This window comes from Nicotiana tabacum, chromosome 10 (genome assembly GCF_000715075.1).
Source record: "Nicotiana tabacum cultivar K326 chromosome 10, ASM71507v2, whole genome shotgun sequence".
NCBI lineage: Eukaryota > Viridiplantae > Streptophyta > Magnoliopsida > Solanales > Solanaceae > Nicotiana > Nicotiana tabacum.
This window is the reverse complement of record NC_134089.1, coordinates 97,314,139-97,333,240: the sequence shown is the minus strand read 5'-3', so window position 1 is coordinate 97,333,240 and position 19,102 is coordinate 97,314,139. Positions and strand designations below refer to the sequence as shown.

The window sequence follows — 19,102 nt, the reverse complement described above, 5'->3', positions numbered from 1 at the left end:
AGGTGAGAAATGGAATTCCTCTTTGATGACCCCGGCCCAGCGAACCGGATGATGGTTAGGGAGTTCTACGCGAACTGCCCAGCACATATGCTGCGGGAGGTGACTGTGCGAGGCACAGGGGTAGATGCCTCAATTGAAACTATCCGCCAGGTATTGAGGCTACCCCGGTTCACAGGCGATATTGACTACTACCACGACAGACCAGGTGTCACGTGGGAAGTTATGACTGATGTACTTTGTGCTGGTGGGCGACCACCCTGGATCAAGGACCACATCACCCTGAACTCCAACTCTTTCACGCACTTGGCTAAGTGTTGGTTGACTGTCATCTGCAGCCGGTTCATGCCCTCCAGAAACACCACAGACGTGAACTTCAACAGAGCCCTATTGACTTGGTGCTTCGTGACGAAGAAGGATTTTGATGCAGCACAGGTAATTGGTAAAGAAATGGTCCTGCGGGAACCGCTGCTGTCAAAGGGAATTTACTTCCCTTCCTTGGTGACTGCACTGTGCTTGCGGAGGAGGGTCCCCACTGATCCTGCTGATGGAGCATTGGCACCTGAAGCACCATTCCGAGCTTCACGCATCAGAGTGGGCAGGGGCACATATACAACAATTGTGATAGATGCTGAGGCTGATGACCCAGTTCCTCTTGCACCGTCCAGGAGATCTAATGACAGTGCCGGACCCTCTCGGCACCCCCATACTGGGGCAGGCTTTGCCAGATCTCAGTCTACCAGTCCTATGTTGCGTTCCATGGAGGAAGAGGTCGTGGATCTCCGCACCTCAGTGGATGGCCTACACACACAGATGGATGTCATGTCTTAGAGGCAGGCCCGGTCTGAGAACAAGTTCATGGCCTGGTTTCGTGCTTTGGAGAGAGCTTGCCATGTCGACCCCAGCACAGTCTCCGACTCTGATTGAGTCTCAGGGAAGTCTTCTTACCCTTCTGCTCTTTACTTTTGTGATATGACATAGGGACATGCCATGATTTTAAGTGTGGGGTGGGAGACTTGCTCTAGTTATATGTGTACTGTACATAGATATTGTGTGTGTTGTAGCATGAAATTAATGTTGTTGTATATAATTGACTGTAATTATATTAGGAGTCTGACTTGGCCCAACGACGGACACTTGTCGACGGGTCTCTTGAGGGTCCAAGTCGGATATATTTATTAAAAAAAATAAAAAAATTTAAAGGTAGATGACTCTTCCTGAGGACGGACCACTGGGACAGAACTCTTGAGGGAAGTAGTCCATGAAGATTTTTTTTATTTTATTTATTTTTCTTTTTAGGCAGTGTAATAAGTCCCCCTTGGTTTTTCTTTTGGCCACGGTTCTTTTCCAAGGGTTTTTCTTGAACCGGGTTAGGTAGATTTTTCTTTTGTAGTTAAGACTAAGATGGGTAAAGGCTAGAATGCTACCTCTGATGTACACACCTGCAACCAACTAAAATGAACTTGAGAGTGTGACGTCTAGGCTCAGTTGTGGACTTGTAAATCTATGCCTTAATTTTGCACATCTTGCTTTGCTTGAACGCTCGTATGAGTGTGCTGATAGACTGATCCCGAACGAGTTACATGTGTGTATGAGATTTTTCTTGCATTCTGTGCGTGCGTGCGATACCTAGAACTTGCCCTGTGTGTTTGCAAAGCAAAATAGAAGCTGTTGGGTTTTAGAGATGATTGAGGCATTTCTTTGTGTAAGCCTACATATAATGGTGAATCCACCTGTCTATATTGCCATAGTTAACCCCTTTGAGCCTGAAGCCTGTTCTATGATAACCCTATAATGACCTATATCCCTGTGTTGAATAGCTGATTGTTTGAACCTATACCTCCGAAAAGCACTTGAATCACTAAAGAACATACAAAAGTCAAAGTGTGGGGTGGTAGGGAGTTAGCGAAAAAACAATGGGGAATCAGGAATGAATTATTTGAATGGTGCACTGGTACCTTAAAAAAAAAAAAAGAAGCCAGTTGCACCTAAAGGAAAGTAGGGGTCACTTGTGAAACAAAAATGTGGAGGAATGATTAGGCTGAGCAGGGAAATTGAGATAAAAGGAAGTGTGTATTAAAAGTGCTTAGGGAGGTTAGTCACTACATCCAAATGTATCCTACCCATCCCTTAGCCTACATTACAACCAAATAAAGACCTCTTGATCTTTGACTAAAACAGCTCGATTAGTAGAGTACTACACTAGGGGCAAGCTTATGGTGTGTCTGTGCGGCATGTGAATGTTCTTTGCTGAGAGTGAGTGAATTCTTTCTATCTTTAGTTCCTTGTGTTTGAATTTTATGCGTGTGGAACTTCTCTCAGACTTTTGATGTGAGGGAATGTGACTCGGGAAGGAAAAGTAAGTCTTTACCTCTGTTAGAGTAACTAGAGTGAGCGCAAGTGTGTCATGGCAGTAGAGTCTGCATCTGGGGTATGACCGGCACATTGCTTAGGTTGTTCCGTCAAAATGGTGGGTGTGACATATTTGGGGTAAAGCATCAAACGGTTAGGCTTTTAAGTGTGGTTTAGCTTGCTCGAGGACGAGCAAGGGTTTAAGTGTGGGGTGTTGATAATAGGTGAATTTAACTATATTCAGGCCCTAAATAACCGCCTTCTTGCATAGTTTTAATAATAAAAGTGATAACAAAATGCTCTTATTAGTGCTTTTCATGATTTGCAGGTTATATATGACTAGGGAAGGCTAGGGAGCACTTTTGGAGTCAAAAAAATGAAGAAAGAGAGGCCAACCGTGAAATGTCCCAAGTGAACCACGCAAAAACAGGTTGAAGAATCAGAAAAATGACTCTGCCGCGGTTCCACCGCGACCGCGGCAGAACCGCGGTGCGGTTCCACCGTGACCGCGGTAGAACCGCGGCAGGCGCGAGAAAAGTGTAGGGACTAAAGTGTAAACACGGGATTTTTAGCCCTAAAACCTATTTTAAACACTAGACTTCGCCCAAGAGAGGCATGTATTGATTTTTAGAGTATCTTGGCAAGAAAAACAATTGTGAGAGATCACCCAAAACATCTTTCTTCTTTTATTTGATTTTGATTGCTAGTTTATGATGGATCTTATCTTAGTTTGTTTACCCATTGTTATGAGTAGCTAAATCTTTTGTCTAAGGTTTTGATGGAACCTATTGGGGGATGAACTTCTTGTTTATGTGAATACAAATTGCTAGTTTCAATCTTTATTTATTCAACTATGTTCTTGTTGTAGTTAATTGACAGGATCCTCAATTAGCTGTGCCTATTTAGTGTGCATAACTCGGGAGAGAGTGCATATTTAGGTTATTGTTGAATAACACCACTCCTAAAGTATAAGAGGAATCTATAACTGCGGGTTTAAAGGCGGGATTAGGGATAACGAAGTCTTGGGTGCAATCTTAAGTGAACTGTGTTAATTAAAGCTAGCTAGTGTATCTCGGGAGAGTGCAATAGTATATTACTGTGATTACTCGGGAGAGATTTATGGTAAGACGAGCGTTCATGATTGATAGAGAAGTGTTGGTACATTTGTATGAAGCATAAACAGAAGGGATTCCATCAATAGGGGAAATCTTTACCTTAGCTTTATCTCATCATTGTTTACAACCTTAGAGTTTTAGTTTACAGCTTGTTTAATTTACTTGCAATCTTAGTTACTAAAGAAACCATCAACTTGTGATTCAAACATTTGGGAAGCTGGTTCTGAAGAGTTTAGTGGGTCTAAAGATTGTGATTGATAGGTTAACTCTCTATGGGATTCGACTCCGGACTTGTAAACCGGATTATATTTGCAACGACCGCATTGTCCTTTTTATAAGGCATAGTTGGGCGTGATCAATACCCACTAACTGACTAAATACAATTATATATCATAATATCATTGATAATTATAGCAATCTCTCTCAGATACTTCACTTATGGTTTGAATATTATAATTATCTTTCCTAACTCAATTTCTCTATGTACGTTATTTATTTTAACATAATGAAAAATAAAGTTTCAATACTAAAATTAATATTCTATAATATCATTAATGTAATCTATCAAACGAAGATGAAATACGTAATTTAGAACAAATATCATAAAGTAAGAAAACTGACCGAAATAGGAGAACTCAATCTTTTCAAATATTATATCTCATCTTTTATGGCCGCTTCAAATTTTCATTATAAAGAAACGCAAGAAACAAAAAAAAAAAGTTGAATTATATGCTATGCAAATTACACTTAATTTCCGATTATGAGAGTTACTCATGGAAAAGAAAGTAAAGAAATTAAAAAGAAATTCTACAGGTGTTACGATTATAATTTTTGAACAGTTTCAGAGCTCTCCCTCCAGGTTTGCTTTATGACACTGAATTCCTTTATTATAAAAGCACGAATACAATATCGGTTTACAAAAATAACCTTATAATATTAAGTATAATAAAACGACATAACCGGAATTCTAGATATTAGCCTTATAATCCTATTAGTTTTAGGACATAATACTACACGTTAGAAATCCTGCATGATTACCTCTAAGATTCCTATTAGTATAACTACTTTCGGGCTATCTAATTCATATAAAATTGAACAAGTAAATATCTTTAGTCATGTAATCTTATTACTTTTAGGATATACTTCTTAAAAATTCCTATTACTAATTTAATTTGAAAGCGTATTTTAATGTCCTATTACTAATTTAATTTGAGAATGTATTATATTTTCCAAATCTACTTAGGAAAAGGAGAGCCTATATTATTATAAAAACATAAATACAATATTAATATATCAAAATAGCCCTAAAATATTAAACGGAAGAACTCATAGGAAAATGACATAACTGTAGTTACCTCTTTCTTGGACTAAAATACCTTCTATGCTAATTTTTAATATTTAAGTTTTGAAATTAAAAAAATTCTATTAAATTCTTATTAAAAACATGTAGCAAGATTTAATAAAATTAATTTCATAAGAATCCTCCGCATTAGCAATACGTTACCACTCCATAATATCCAATACTATGAAAAATGAAAGTAGTATTAAATAGACTGCATAAAGAGTTACTGAGAGAAAAAAAAACCCTACAATAATATATTTTTATATTATATTAAAACTATTTTTCTACTCAAATAATATTTTTTATCAATTTTTTTGTGTAATATTAAAAAATTCTCAATTATTAAACAACAACTAAGAAAATATTTAAGAATATAAATGTATGAGAAAGAGAAAAAAATAGTTGGTAAGAGTCAATACCGCTAACGATTCTACAGACATAAAGATCTAAAAGTAAAATGTCATATCAATATTTTACTCTTTGAAAATAATATTTATGGTGGATAAAAGTATAATTAAGATTAAATATACAAAACAAGAGATGAACTAATATTAAGATCTGAATCAACATAGAATAAATTATTTTTTATGTTAAAATCAAATAATTAAATTTTTTAATTAATTATTTAGCAAGAGAATCCAATTCAATTATTTTTTATAAATTCATCATATTAGTAAAATTCTTATTCAAGTTAAAAAAAATCTTAGGGTGCATAAATTTATTCCATAAAAAGAGCGTTAGAACACAATGTAAAAAGGTTAACATATTATTAAGAATCAAAATGTTATACAAGTTTATGAGGAAATACAATCAAAGCTAAATTCTAAACAAGAACAAGCTTTCAAGACTATATTATAAAGAGTCGACTCTGCTATAACGGAATTATTCTTTGTAGATGCACCGGTGAAATCGAAAAAATATTTCTATGTCATGCATTATTTGCAAATATCATATCAAGAGGCATGACACTATTAGCAATAATAGCAAGTGATGCATCAACAACGATTTTATTGGGAGGCCCACCACTTTAGATTTGATATACCTCTTCAAACAAATCAAATAATCATCACAAATATATCAAAGCAGAGCACTGGTGCTAAATTTATGAGGAAAGCAAAATTGATAATATGGGATGAAGCTCTTATGGCTAAGTGCCAAACGATCGAAATAATTGTCCGAAGTTCTAGAGATATATTGAATATTAATGAACCGTTTGGTGAAAATCAATGGTTTGAGAGGTAATTTATGTCAAGTACTACCAGTAGTTCCAAAATCGACAAAAGTAGAAACGGTAAAAGCTAGCTTGCCAAAGTTATACTTTTGGCCTCAAATGAAAAAGATTCAACTGACAAGAAATATAAAATAAGAACAGATCCAGTATTCAGTGTCTTCTTACTTCGTTTCGGAAACGAAGAAGAGCATCCAATAAAAGAAGATTTGGTTCTTCCCGAACACTTGGTTATCAATCCCAATGGTAATAGTAGTCATTTAATAAGATAAATATTTCTATCATTAGATTTAAACACAATTTGTGCAAATCGCATGATAGAATTAAAAAGATATCTTAGCTAGCAGAAATGAATATGTTGATCAACTAAATAAAATATTGATTGCAAAATTTTATAGTAAAAATAAAATATTTTTCTTTTTTTTTACTCAGCAAAAAATGATACCAATAATTACTACCAAGAAGAATACTGAAATACTTTAATACCAAATGGCCTTCTACCATATATGTTTGTTGTCAAGTTTATTATTTCTTACGTATGTTAGTGTCACCATATATATAATAAACTAAGTTAAAATTGATCTTTCATTGAATATAAGTTGATTATGAAGAAAAATATGCCTGTCGTGCTACTGAATAACTCAGATACGTCAAATAGCTTATGTAATAGCACACATATGGTATATAGAAGTTTTGACAATAACGTCATACATGCAAAAATTATCATGATACTGGTCAATGTGCTTCTAAGTATATTCTTATTCCCGAATTCAACTTTCGTCTTTTGAAACAAAGGAATATCTAATTTAATTTATGTGAAATAATTTTTAGTATGTTTATATTTTGCAAATATAATAAATAAAGCACAAGGACAAACGTCCTAAATATTAGACTATATTTACCGCAATACGTTTTCTTGCACGAACAACTGTATGTTGCACTTTTAAGAGGGATATCAAGATCTACAATAAGAGTTTTGGTTAAGGCAGAGCAATAAAGTATTATGAGGAAACATACACAAAATAATATTGTCCACAAAGAAGTGTTCGTTAAGCTACCATCACATTAAATAGTTTTAAACTATAATACATAATTATCTAACTAATATGACAAAATTGATCATTTGTGTAAGTTTTGATGATGTCCTTTTATTTTAAATTCATGTATTATGCTAATGTAATAATATTTTTCGCAATTTATTGATTGTTATATTATTAAACATAAAATTTCTCTCATTAATTAAATTATATTGTTCCTTCTTATAAATAAATGTTTAAATCATCATGTGCCATTATTAACGTGCAACACACGTTCATAGATACTAGTTACTATAAAAGCACGAATGTTTCACACTAAACAAGGGCTACACAGCTGATTTAATTTGTAACAATATGATAAATAAACTACCAACCTGAATTTTTTAACTTAATATATAAATATATTTTTCACATGTAAATTTATTAGGTACGGTTCGGTATTTTTTTGATTTATTTTTATAAAATAAAAAACCTACCCTAATTATCGGTACGATTATAGATTTATATAAAAACCTACAGTTTTATTAAAAGAAACCTAAACATTGGTTCGGTACGGTACTGCTCGGTTCGGTTTAGTCGGTTCTTAAATATCCATTAACACCTCTAGATTTACCGATACTGATATTTACACCAAAGCAATAAATATATGATATGTGATTACACACACACTTTTCTTACTTAGCTATTCAATATTATTATCTCATTAAATCACTTAATCATGATAAGTTCGTATGATTTGGTATAAATATCGACTGCGAGGAAGTTTTTATGCGTATCGCAGTTATAAGAAAACATAGCGCATTACAAAATTGGACTCCCTATGAATCACTCTCAAGAAACAAGGCTACTGAGTTTGTTGGAGCAGAACTCGGGTGGTGGGTTTTTTTCACGCTTAAGTGGGGTGAAATTTGGGTTGGGTGGTGGGTTTTTTTAAACATAAAAAAAGAAATGTGTCGTTTTAATTTGGTGCTGCCATGTGGCACTCCATCCAAAATAAGAGTATTTTTGTTTTAAAGTATGACGATAGAGGTATAGATAACCCAATAATATAACGAGGGATATTCTTAGACTATTTTCAAAAGTACAGGGTATATTTGGGCCTTTGCCGTTTCGATTAACTACTAAAGATAAGTTCGAGTGTATCAACAATCCCGCTCTAAAATTGGATCTGAGCAGTAGCTAAATTGATGTAAAATACTTGTTCTCATTGAGTTTGGTATCTAATGCTTAGACCATGTACCTTAAAAAACAAGTTGACGCAAATGGTACTGTTAGCACGTAGCAAAAACAAGTCGACACATAAATTCCAGTGTTATTGAAAGTAAAGGCGGAAAAAAAAAATACAATATTGATAGGGCATGAAGCAAAAAGCTAGAAGTGAAGCGCTCAATTAATGGAACATTAAAATATATGCATTCAACATACAATAGTATCAATGTTAATCAAACTCCTAATGTTAGATTTAACGAATTGCGCGTCATTAATTAGAGACGCATGGCTTCACCCATGCGATTTGAAGATGTATTTAAGAAACATTACAATAAGAATTCAGAGCTAGGGAACAATTTTTTTTTTTTGGTTAACAAGGGAACGCGCAGTTGCTATTCTTCGGACGCGCATAGAGTAAACCTCACTCTTGTGTAATAGCCCGCAAATGTAATAGCCTGCAAACCACACAAGAGGGTAAACCGCACTAGGCATGCCCCATACGGCAGGCTCGACCGAGGAGGTATGCAAGTAGGATTCGAACCGTAGACCTCCCATACTTTTCAGTATTCAACCTAAATGAAATAATTCATTTACATGAGCCATTCTTGTGATGGATCGTTGGAACTTGGGGTTCAACTTTGACATAGTCTTCAACTGAAGGGCAACACGATTGAGTATTGGCATCATAATGATAACTAGATGAGTGCAGGTAAAAATTCTTGAAGCTAATTAATTGAAATATAAAAGAGCAAAAACTCATGAATGAAAAGCCTCCATTTTGGTGCTATTTTTCCTTTTCTTGTAAATTTTAGTGAAGGTATAAGTGAGAGGCTGATCTTCTCTAATTTCCACAAGTTTGTCAAAAAGAAGTAACTAATCAATCTAATTGAATTAAGAATCATAGTTAGACGCATGGTAAATTTCGCCCTTTAGCCCTAAATCAGTACTATTTCACAATCTGATATCGATTACCTCAAAGTCACAGGCCGTAAGAATAGATTATAATCACAATGCGGGGGCCGATCTATAGTTTAACAGATTAAGGGTCGTTTGGTAAGAGGTATTAGAAAAAATAATGTAAGCATTAGTTCTATGCATTATTAATACCTTGTTTGGTACATTTTTTCAACTTGTATATAACATACATTATACTTGGCATTATCCTATGCATAAGTAATGCATAGAAAACCATGGCATTAGTAATACCAAGGCTTTAATGCATGCATTAGCATGGTTAAAGACAAAATTGTCCTTAAAGTCCCTTAAAGCTAGAGAATATGGAGGGCATTTTTGTAAGCAACTATTTTTCTTAAAAATTATGCAATGCATTATAATTTTAATACACCACACCAAACAATAGATAAAAAATAATATTTGCATAACTAATGCTTGCATTACAAACCCATGCATTACTAATACACCTTATTCCGCACTATTCTTATACACCCTACCAAATGACCCCTAAGTTCAACCAACCCAGTAGATTTGGCTTACACACTACGTATATGTGTTAAGAATACACTAAATAAATACAAAAAATATGTTCTAAACCGGGGGATTTAAATTTTTAAGACACTTCAAAACTTATATAAATTTTTAAGACAAAAGTGTAAAGAATGGGGTAGAAGGGACACTTTAAAACCCCCGAAGTTTTCTTATTTTCAAAAACGTCCCCTTCCTTCTTCTCGCCGATGGATGTTTGAAACATCTCCCGTAATGTTTGAAACATCTCCGAGAGATGTTTTAACTATCCCGATGGATGTTTCAACTATCCCGGGAGATGTTTGAAACATCCCGGAAGATGTTTGAAAAATTCCGGGAATGTTTCAAACATTCTTGAGATGTTTCAAACATCACGGGAGATGTTGGAGATGTTCAAAATTACCCACAAATTTTGTTATTTTTAAATTGACTTCCGAACTCCTTGTGTCTTATATTCTTTCACAAGACTTAGAGAAGTCTTTTTTACTTCTTTTTTCCTTCTAAACCCAAAAAATCGAATAAACTGTGGGTTCAAAAAGTTCTAAACTTAACATCCTGAATAGACTCTGATCACAACAAGATAACATCACATGAATTTGAAAAGACTTACTTGTCATGCTGATTGATTGTGAGAAGAGAAAAGCCCTAGGCTTTGTTATGCTCTGTTCTATAATCTCAACGACACCTTTTGGAAATTTGTCTGTGTTTTGGATTTTAGAAAGAAAGTTTAAATAAAGGGATTTTTACCTATCTATATCATATATCAAACCTTATTACCTTCATTGTTTAAGGATTGTGTTAATTACATTTAAGCATACCAAATTACCTTTTATATACCATAATTCAAATTAAGGGTATAATTATTCCTTCATTTATTGTAGGCGTGATTTTAGGACCGTATTTTCACGTTATTTCGTTTACCCGCCTCTCTCTCCTCCCACCCCCCACACCCCCTACGATTTACCTTCAGTTAATTCCCCCCCACCCCCACGATTTACCTTCAGTTTTTCCTCCATTCTCGTACAATCTCTTCTCACCCACAATTACCATCACTTTCTTCTCCACTTAATTACCTTCAGTTGATAGTATCCCCCACGATTTGAATTCACTTCCATCTTTGTCTTCAACTCCTAAATCATGAAAAAAACCAACACTCCCAAAAAAATCATCAAAAGCTATATTAGCTGATATTCCAACCTTTGATTTGGGTGTTTTAACACCAAAATCACCACCCAAAAACCCACAATCGACGCATGCAAGTGAACAAACTACTGGTATTTCATCTCCTAGACAAATTCGTGCGGAAATGAGAAGCAAGCATTTGCACGATGTTGATGTTGGTGGAGTTTATAAACTAGTCGAGAATCAACTCAAACGCAAGGGGAAAGAGTTGAGTGTAGATGATGTTTACACGTGCATTGTTCTTCTGATATTGTTTTGTAGTTATAGGTGTGGGTAGGCTATTCTTCTTCTAGTTATATTTTGTATTTGTCATGTAGTTATATGTAGATTACTGCTTTCTTTTTATGCAAACTACTAATGTTCATTAATTTTATATTTTCTACAGAATGGACCTTACTTTGCACAACAAAATGTTGATTATGGTGTGCTTAGATTCCACAGTTTGTGTGATCCTAGCATACCTAGCCAGATACAAGCTTTACTCTCTCCGAATGCTTTAAGGGTTTTCAGAAAAACTTGTTTTGGTTACTTATTAGGTCTCCCCACAATCTGTATGCAAAACCAATCACTTCATCTTCTGATGAAGTATGAATTGACAAAGTCTACTGACTCATATTTTTCAGTACTATTTAAGGGTGAAAAATTGAATTTTTCCTTGAGAGAATTTGGGTTGATAACTGGTCTTAATTGTGTGAATAAGTTTCAGACTATGGTTACACTTCCACCTATGTTAGCCCTTTAATGAATACATATTTTCCGAACAAAGAAAGGGTTGAGAAATGGCATTTGAAAAATGTAGTGACTAATAAAGCATGGGCAAACGATGTGGATGCGGTGAAGTTGTGCATTCTTTATATGTTGGAATTTTTTGTTTGTCCTTCTGATAAAGACCATGTGACTTTCATAGACAAGTTTATGTTCTTTCTAATAGAGTCTGGTAATTTTGAGTCATACCCATGGGGTATCAAATCCTTCAAGCAGGTTATTGAATCTGTCCGACATCGTCTTAATCCCCATGTACATTCTTATCTGATACGGGGATGCTCATTAGCCTTGCAAGTGTGGCTATATGAGTGTTGCTCGTCCGTCAGCACCGAGCTTGCTACGAGATGTTCTGAATCTATACCTCGCATTTTAAGATGGTCAGCTACAAATGGGCAGATTTGGTTAACTGCAATTGAAGAGAAGATGATCAAGCCTGAGTGGATCAAGGTATTTTTTTCCACTTTTGTATGATGCTACAATTACATTCATAATAACTACATTGAATCTACATTTTTTTGTCACTTGAATTAACTGTTATTTTCATCATTCAGTTCACAAACATGATTGAATCTGGAGAAGAGCTTGGAGTGCTTAATCTGCCAGACAAGATTCAATATGAAGATGAACATGGTGCTCAACCATCACATGTTCCAACTGCTGCTTCTCCATCATTTGAACCCAAATATACAGATTGTCAAGAGGACATTGAATCTGTCAGTAGCAAGCTCATGAAGTTGGAAAAGGGGATTGTGCAGGTATTATGAATAACTACAATATATTGACATAATTTGCTACATTTTGACTTCATTACATAACAATTATAGTATGTTATACATTATAGTTAATTTGTGATATAAATCTATAACAATTATAGTTTGTTGAATTGTAGTGTAACTGTAGCAGTTAGAATAAGATTACCAACTAATTATATATTTAATTTTTAGGTTGATGGAAAGTTAGATGCCTATAGGAAGGCTGTTTTTGAGAAACTCTCAAGCCTTCGAGAGTTCATAGATCAATCTTTGAAGGGTGTTATGAATGTGATAAACAAGAGGTTTGATTTGGACGAGTCAAAGGTAAGAATTTACATATAATTTTGTACTAAGACTAATTAAGACATATGAATAAAGTAGTCTCAAATATTCCCCAATATTGTAGTTTGCTGGTAGTTCAACAAAAAAATAATTACCAACATCAAGGAGAGAACAACCAGCAATTCCAGTTCAATGCTGGTAATCAACTGCATGGAAGCACAAGCAATACAGGTATCTACAAAATTCCTACATACATATCTATAAATTTCAAGACAGCATTATTTAATTATACTAATCATTTTTTTACTATGTGTTGCAACTACAATTTCTCCAGAACATTTTCAACCACATGTTGACTTATATCCTGACTTCCAAGAAGCAGCTGAGGCATATAAAGCAGGTACAGAACCATTCCTTCATTACAATAAGGTTTTTATGCAAAATTTTAATAATTTACACCTTAACTTCATATTCCTACATATATCTACAATTCTTATTTCCAATTATTCATTCAAGCTGAAGTTTCAGCAGAACATCTACAAGGAAATATTGAGGAAGAACCAGTAATTGATGAAGTAGCTGAGGCACAACAAGCAGGTAATATATTCTCTATATTCTCTATAACTCCATAATACTGTTCATAACTACATAGATCTACACTTATCTACAGAAGGTGAAGTTCCACAGTCGCCAATTCACGGTGTGACTGTGACTGAAGTTGTTCCTGAAGGCATTGATAAAAAAGTTGTTCCTGAAGGCATTGAAAACAAAGGTTTGACATTGGATGACTTTGAGCTGCCAGAAAACTTATCACAGTTGGTCATGTATGGCGAGCCCATACGAGATGAATCAACCCCTGTTCATCCCGGTAGAACCAGGCAACCGGGAAAATATGCACGATCACCTTTCACATCTTTGTATAGTTCTGGAGGCAGCACATCTGTTGGACCTAAATTGTTTTACCTCAAGCACCCCTTCACAAGTGTCATAGGTGAAAATGTAGATCCTGAATTGACAGAAAGGTTCACCAACTGGTTATACATTCGTAGTGATAAAGTATCTAGGAGGTATGAATGCTTCATTTTACACTGTCTGTTCACCATTTTTATACTTTAAAATTGTAATTCATTTTATCAATTTTTTGTATTTGATATTTTTTTGTTATTACAGGAGGAAATATTACTTTTCCAAGAAGGATAACCAAATCAAGCCTTGGTTGGATTTTGGTTGTGAAAAGATTGATAAGAAGGACTGGTTTTATGACCTTGCTCACCCCGGACAAGTCATCAATAACACAGTAAGTATAAAGAACATAATCATTCACAATATCTGTTTTGTCTTCAGCTGTGTAGTGTAATTGTAGTTTATTTTTCAGCTATGATGTGTAATTGTAGTAATATTGTAGACAACATATATATGTTACTATATTTATGTCTCAGCTGTGAAATTTTGCTTTTTATGGACCTTATGTATCATATGTGATGATGATTGTATGTACAAACTGGAATTTTGGTACTTTTGACTGACTTGGAATCTCTGTGTACCACAACTGTAGTTACCTTGTAGTAATATTGTAGAGCTTGTGATTGTGCCTATTAATATTAACTGTAGGTTGAACTTGCTGATTATTGGGACCTTAAGTTAGGTGGTATGTTTCATTTGTTCCTCTGTATAGTGAATAAATGTAAACAGTGCATAAATATAGTTAATGTGTAGTTGTTTTGTAGTCTGATGGGTCAATTGTACATATAGTACTTGTTCACTATGGTTCATACAAACTACAATTAAATTACATTTTGTGAGGTACTTGGACTAACTGTTATATTTCTGTAGTTATAGTGTAGCTAATTTGCAGCAATCTGTTAGAGTTTTTAATAAATTCAAATTGTAGTTAATCTGTAGCTGTCTTGTAGACAAGTGTGGTTACACCGTACCTTATTGTATATGTTTATTCTATTTTGGCAGCACATTGATGTTATTATGTATTATCTGCAAAAAAGAGGCAAATATGGCCCCAACAATAATACTAGGTTCACAACCACGGATTGCTTGTTCAAGACAAAGATTGAAAGAATCTATGACAAGTTCATAAGTTCTCCACCGGAACAAAGGTATTCGGTTGTTAAACCCGAGGATGATGTTGGAGAATATATTCTTGGGTACAGAATTCTTGCTAATGTTGCCTGGGATCTTGTTGACTATGTTCTCATACCTGTGAACCTTGTAGAGAACTTCCATTGGTTGTTGCTAGTTTTTGACATAAAGGACAGACAACTTTATGTTTATGATTCCATGGTGAGAGCAAACCGTCATAAAACAGTTGAGACATTGGTTGACAAGTTTTCAATCATTATCCCTCTGTATTTGTCATGCACTGGTTTCTATGGTAAACGTAAAGACATTAACTTCAAGAGCACAAAGGCATACATCGAGAAACCAGTTACGGACCCTCTCGACATACAATGGATGGTTGCTGAGATTCCACAACAAAAGGAAGGCTCAGTGTAAAAAAATAATCTCCCTTTCTATATGTTTAATTTTTTTATTTTAATCATTTGTTATATAATGAAAAATTCTCATCTTATGCAGCGATTGTGGTGTATTTGTGGCTGCATTTGTGGAGTATGTTAGCCTTGGAGATTTGGCAATCCCAAAGGAAGATCTTTCTGATATTGACCAACACTGTAGACGCTATGGAGCTCTACTGTGGGACTATGCAACAAAGAAGCAAGAAGATGGGTCAATCAGTGAGAGTGAGGTTACTGGCAGGCTAGCAAGGAGGAAGGGTGCTCCAGCAAAAAACGAGAGGACTAGAGTGCAACGAAAGAAGAAATAGACTATTGTGTTCCTAGTTTGGTCTGTGAAATTTGGTAGTTGAATTGGAAAACAATGTAGGAAATATGTCGTTTTGGTTTTCTACAACACTTTTTGTTGATTACATTATACTCGAGTACTCTGATTACATTTTTACAGCAACAGCTTTGTCTTACAATTTGACTTTAATCTTCAAGTTATTTTTATAAATACCTTCAAGTGCCAAGTAATATCTGTATATAACTGTCATTTGTTACACATCATAAAGATAAAATAAATACAGGAATCATATAAATAATTTAGCCATCTTTTATCAACAAGGTTTATCAAAAAAATTCAATTTATCTACATTTAAACTACGTCAAACTACATTTTAACTACAACTCCTCTATATATGAATAACAGGACTACAGTTCTAACATAGTTAAACTACATATTCACTACAATCTGGATACAATTTACGTTGAATGCGTTCTTTATTAATATCAGTTTTTTTGTATACATTAAATATTAAAGTTTAACTATTCTATAAAAAAAGATAACTTTAGATGCTTGACAGAATACATAAAAACATAAATAGTGCAGATACACAAATTGATGTTTATACTTCTTATTCATCTTCAAAAACTTAAACAATTACACAAGAAAATCCGATAATTTGAGCTCACTAACATTTATTTTGAATAACTATTCTAACTACATGATATTCATTTCTTTTTCGGCGCATTCTTGCAAGTTCTTTTGTTATGCCCTTCACCTCCACAATTGCCACATGACACCTTGTATTTCTTTGACTTTATTTCATCAAATGTTTTATATCTTTCCTTGTGAGGTCTCCCTGGCTGCCTTTTATCTCCAGCCTGTGGCTTTACTACCTCATCCAAAATATGTTGTGGCACATCCCATTTGCCTTCATCAGGAAGAGGATTTACTGGCATTTCATAGATAAGCAGAAGGCTCTTCCTTGTGTAATACGGATAGCAATAGTTTTCGTATGTTTCATTCCTATGCCTTAATGCTGCCAAAGCATGCGCACATGGAAGTTCATCAAGTTGGAATTGTCCACAGCTACATTTCTTGTTTTCTAGACACACAATGTACCGCTTCACACCATCTAACACAGTATGTATATGATCTGTTGAAGCCCTCACCTACAATTGAAGACCAAATAGAAATAATAATACATCAATCATTAAAATGGATTATCAACAATTTACCTACAAATCAGCAACAAATATATTACAGCTCATCTACAAACTATTATTACCAACAATTTGACTACAGTTTAACTACAATCTAGAAACACTGCAGCTAGTACTTTTTTGATTCTACTGAACCAAAAAAAATATCTTACCCTTAGTTTCTGAGATAATGTACTGTTGTCTTCCAATTCTTTGTTGTATTTGTGACCAAGGTATGTGAAAGTACCTTTTGCCTTCAATAACTTTTCTTTTGTCCAACGTTCAAGAAAAGTCCTCATATACTCAAATAGATCAAAATATTGGAAGCTCTCTTGCATCTTTTGTTACAACATTCAACGACTCGGCAATGTTTGACGTCATAGTAAAAGTTCTATTCACTGTTGCATGTACTCTTGACCATCTATGATAGCCAATATCATATAGGTAAGACTTTACACGCAGGTCTACCTCTTCAATCTTCAACATCCTTTCATTAAATTCATCCAGAGTGTATGACCGTGCTGTAGCAAAGTACAATTCATGTAATTGTAGATGTCCCTTCTTGAATTTTGACCTTATATTTGTCCATATATGCCACATGCAAGAGTAGTGTGCCAATCCTGGATAGACAACTGATGTTGCCTTCAGTATACTCTCATGCCTATCTGAAACAACACACATTGAAGGTCTTTCACCATATGCCTCCTTGAATTGCTCAAAGAACCACTTCCAAGACGCGTCGTTTTCAGAATCAACCACAGCATATGCCAAGGGAAAAATAGTACCTACATTTTTAAGACATAAAATATGATTAAATAACAACTACAATATATATTGAGAAATATAGACATGTTAACTACATTCTTTTATATAACTACAAAATAACTACAACATAACTACAATTTAACTGCATTTTAAAGACTGTCTAAAAAATAAGTACAAAATTATTTCATTATTTACCTGCTGCATCCATGGTGCTTGCTGTCAGCATAATCCCCTTGTAGGCTGACTTTAAGAATGTCCCATCAACCACTACTACCGGCCTACAATGTTGCCAACCATTTATTGATGTACAAAGAGCAACAAATGCGTATAAGAAGCAATCATCTGCTGCCTTCTTCAATTTAACAACAGAACAAGGATAATTCTTCTCAAGAATATAAAAATATTTGGGTAATTTGTTGTAGGAGTCACACGGATTCCCTCTCAAAAACTGTAAAGCTTTTTCCTTTGCTCTCCATGCTTGCATGTAGCTTAGGTTCAGTCCATGTTCGGATAACATGTCAGTTTGTATGTCCTTTGGTGTGTAAACAGTCTTAGGATCACAATACTTTGGAACGACCATGCTACCAAGTACTGTTGCAGTACGTTTGCGCTGTATGAATGTTTCGTCCATTAGGCAACATGTGTGTTGACGGCTGAAACTTCTTATCTTGAACATTGCCGAATCATTAATTGACGTTGCCTTGAAATGCCATTTACAGCTTTCAGCAACACATATAAGCCAGTAGCTACAAAAGAAATACAATATTTCACAAATTTATGAAAAAACTACAATTAACTATAAACTGACTACAATTTAACTACAATTTATAAAACCCACCTATCTTCAATCATACACTGATTTTGCTGATATATTATCTACAAATAACTACATACCTTCTATGACTAGATCTTTTTACTCTGAACTGGAACTTGTGCATCACTGAATAATTCTTCATTGCAGCAGCTACTATTTGCTTGTCCTGATAAACTTGTCCTTCTTCAATATATGTTTGCGTAGATTCAGTTATTATTTCACTTTGATATTCCTCTATAGCTGGTGAGGATGGAAATTCAAGTAAGTTTAGGGATCCAGATGAACCTGCAATCAATAAATTCATAAATGTAGTTTCTATGTAGATAATTTTGAAAGCAACATTGCTTTATCCTTTTCAGTACTATGTGAGCTTTGTAGTTTAATTGTAGGTAATTGTAGTAATATTGTAGATAACATAGTAACACCATAACTCTCTGCAATGTCGAATCAAACATACCTGCACTGGTGCTTTCATTGTTGATTGCCAATTCCATAATGAAATCTCTTACGCTTATACATAAAGGATACGAACCTAAGTTTTTATTCTCCTTTTTGGTTTCCATGTACACACGAACCCCCATATCATTCCTAATTTCCATTGGAGGACAATTCTCGTTCACAATGTATTTGATTTCTATAATTTTATCCGATGTATCAATCGATAATTGTTCTGCAATTGTAGAACTGAGAATTCCGTAGCTTGCATTATCATCTACCACAATGGCATCAACTTCAAAATCTCTAAATCTGCCATAGTTATCCCAATTACCATTCGATTTCAGCAT

General features: G+C 34.5%; 2 protein-coding genes across 2 annotated transcripts; both read right to left on the bottom strand.

Moving 5' to 3' along the window:
* Positions 1–16,264: 16,264 nt before the first annotated feature.
* On the bottom strand, positions 16,265–17,037 carry LOC142165262 (uncharacterized). Its single transcript, XM_075223855.1, has 2 exons — positions 16,912–17,037; positions 16,265–16,708 (listed from the first exon to the last, which is right to left on the bottom strand). The coding sequence occupies exons 1-2, from the start codon at positions 17,035–17,037 to the stop codon at positions 16,265–16,267; spliced, it is 570 nt and encodes a 189-aa protein (XP_075079956.1).
* Positions 17,038–17,050: 13 nt separating this feature from the next.
* LOC142165261 (uncharacterized) lies at positions 17,051–19,102 on the bottom strand. The gene is made up of 4 exons (XM_075223854.1): positions 18,775–19,102; positions 18,398–18,602; positions 17,699–18,249; positions 17,051–17,523 (listed from the first exon to the last, which is right to left on the bottom strand). Exons 1-4 carry the CDS (start codon positions 19,100–19,102, stop codon positions 17,051–17,053), a joined length of 1,557 nt encoding a protein of 518 aa, XP_075079955.1.

Bases quoted from the DNA above. Each gene is read 5' to 3' on its own strand.
- LOC142165261 (XM_075223854.1), bottom strand. From the start codon at position 19,102: ATGCTGAAATCGAATGGTAATTGGGATAACTATGGCAGATTTAGAGAT. The intron at 18,603-18,774 runs GTATGTTTGATT...TATTGATTGCAG, and splicing joins CAATGAAAGCACCAGTGCAG to GTTCATCTGGATCCCTAAAC. The intron at 17,524-17,698 runs GTAAATAATGAA...TTAAAAATGTAG, and splicing joins AAGCACCATGGATGCAGCAG to GTACTATTTTTCCCTTGGCA.
- LOC142165262 (XM_075223855.1), bottom strand. From the start codon at position 17,037: ATGAGGACTTTTCTTGAACGTTGGACAAAAGAAAAGTTATTGAAGGCA. The intron at 16,709-16,911 runs GTAAGATATTTT...CTTCAATTGTAG, and splicing joins CATTATCTCAGAAACTAAGG to GTGAGGGCTTCAACAGATCA.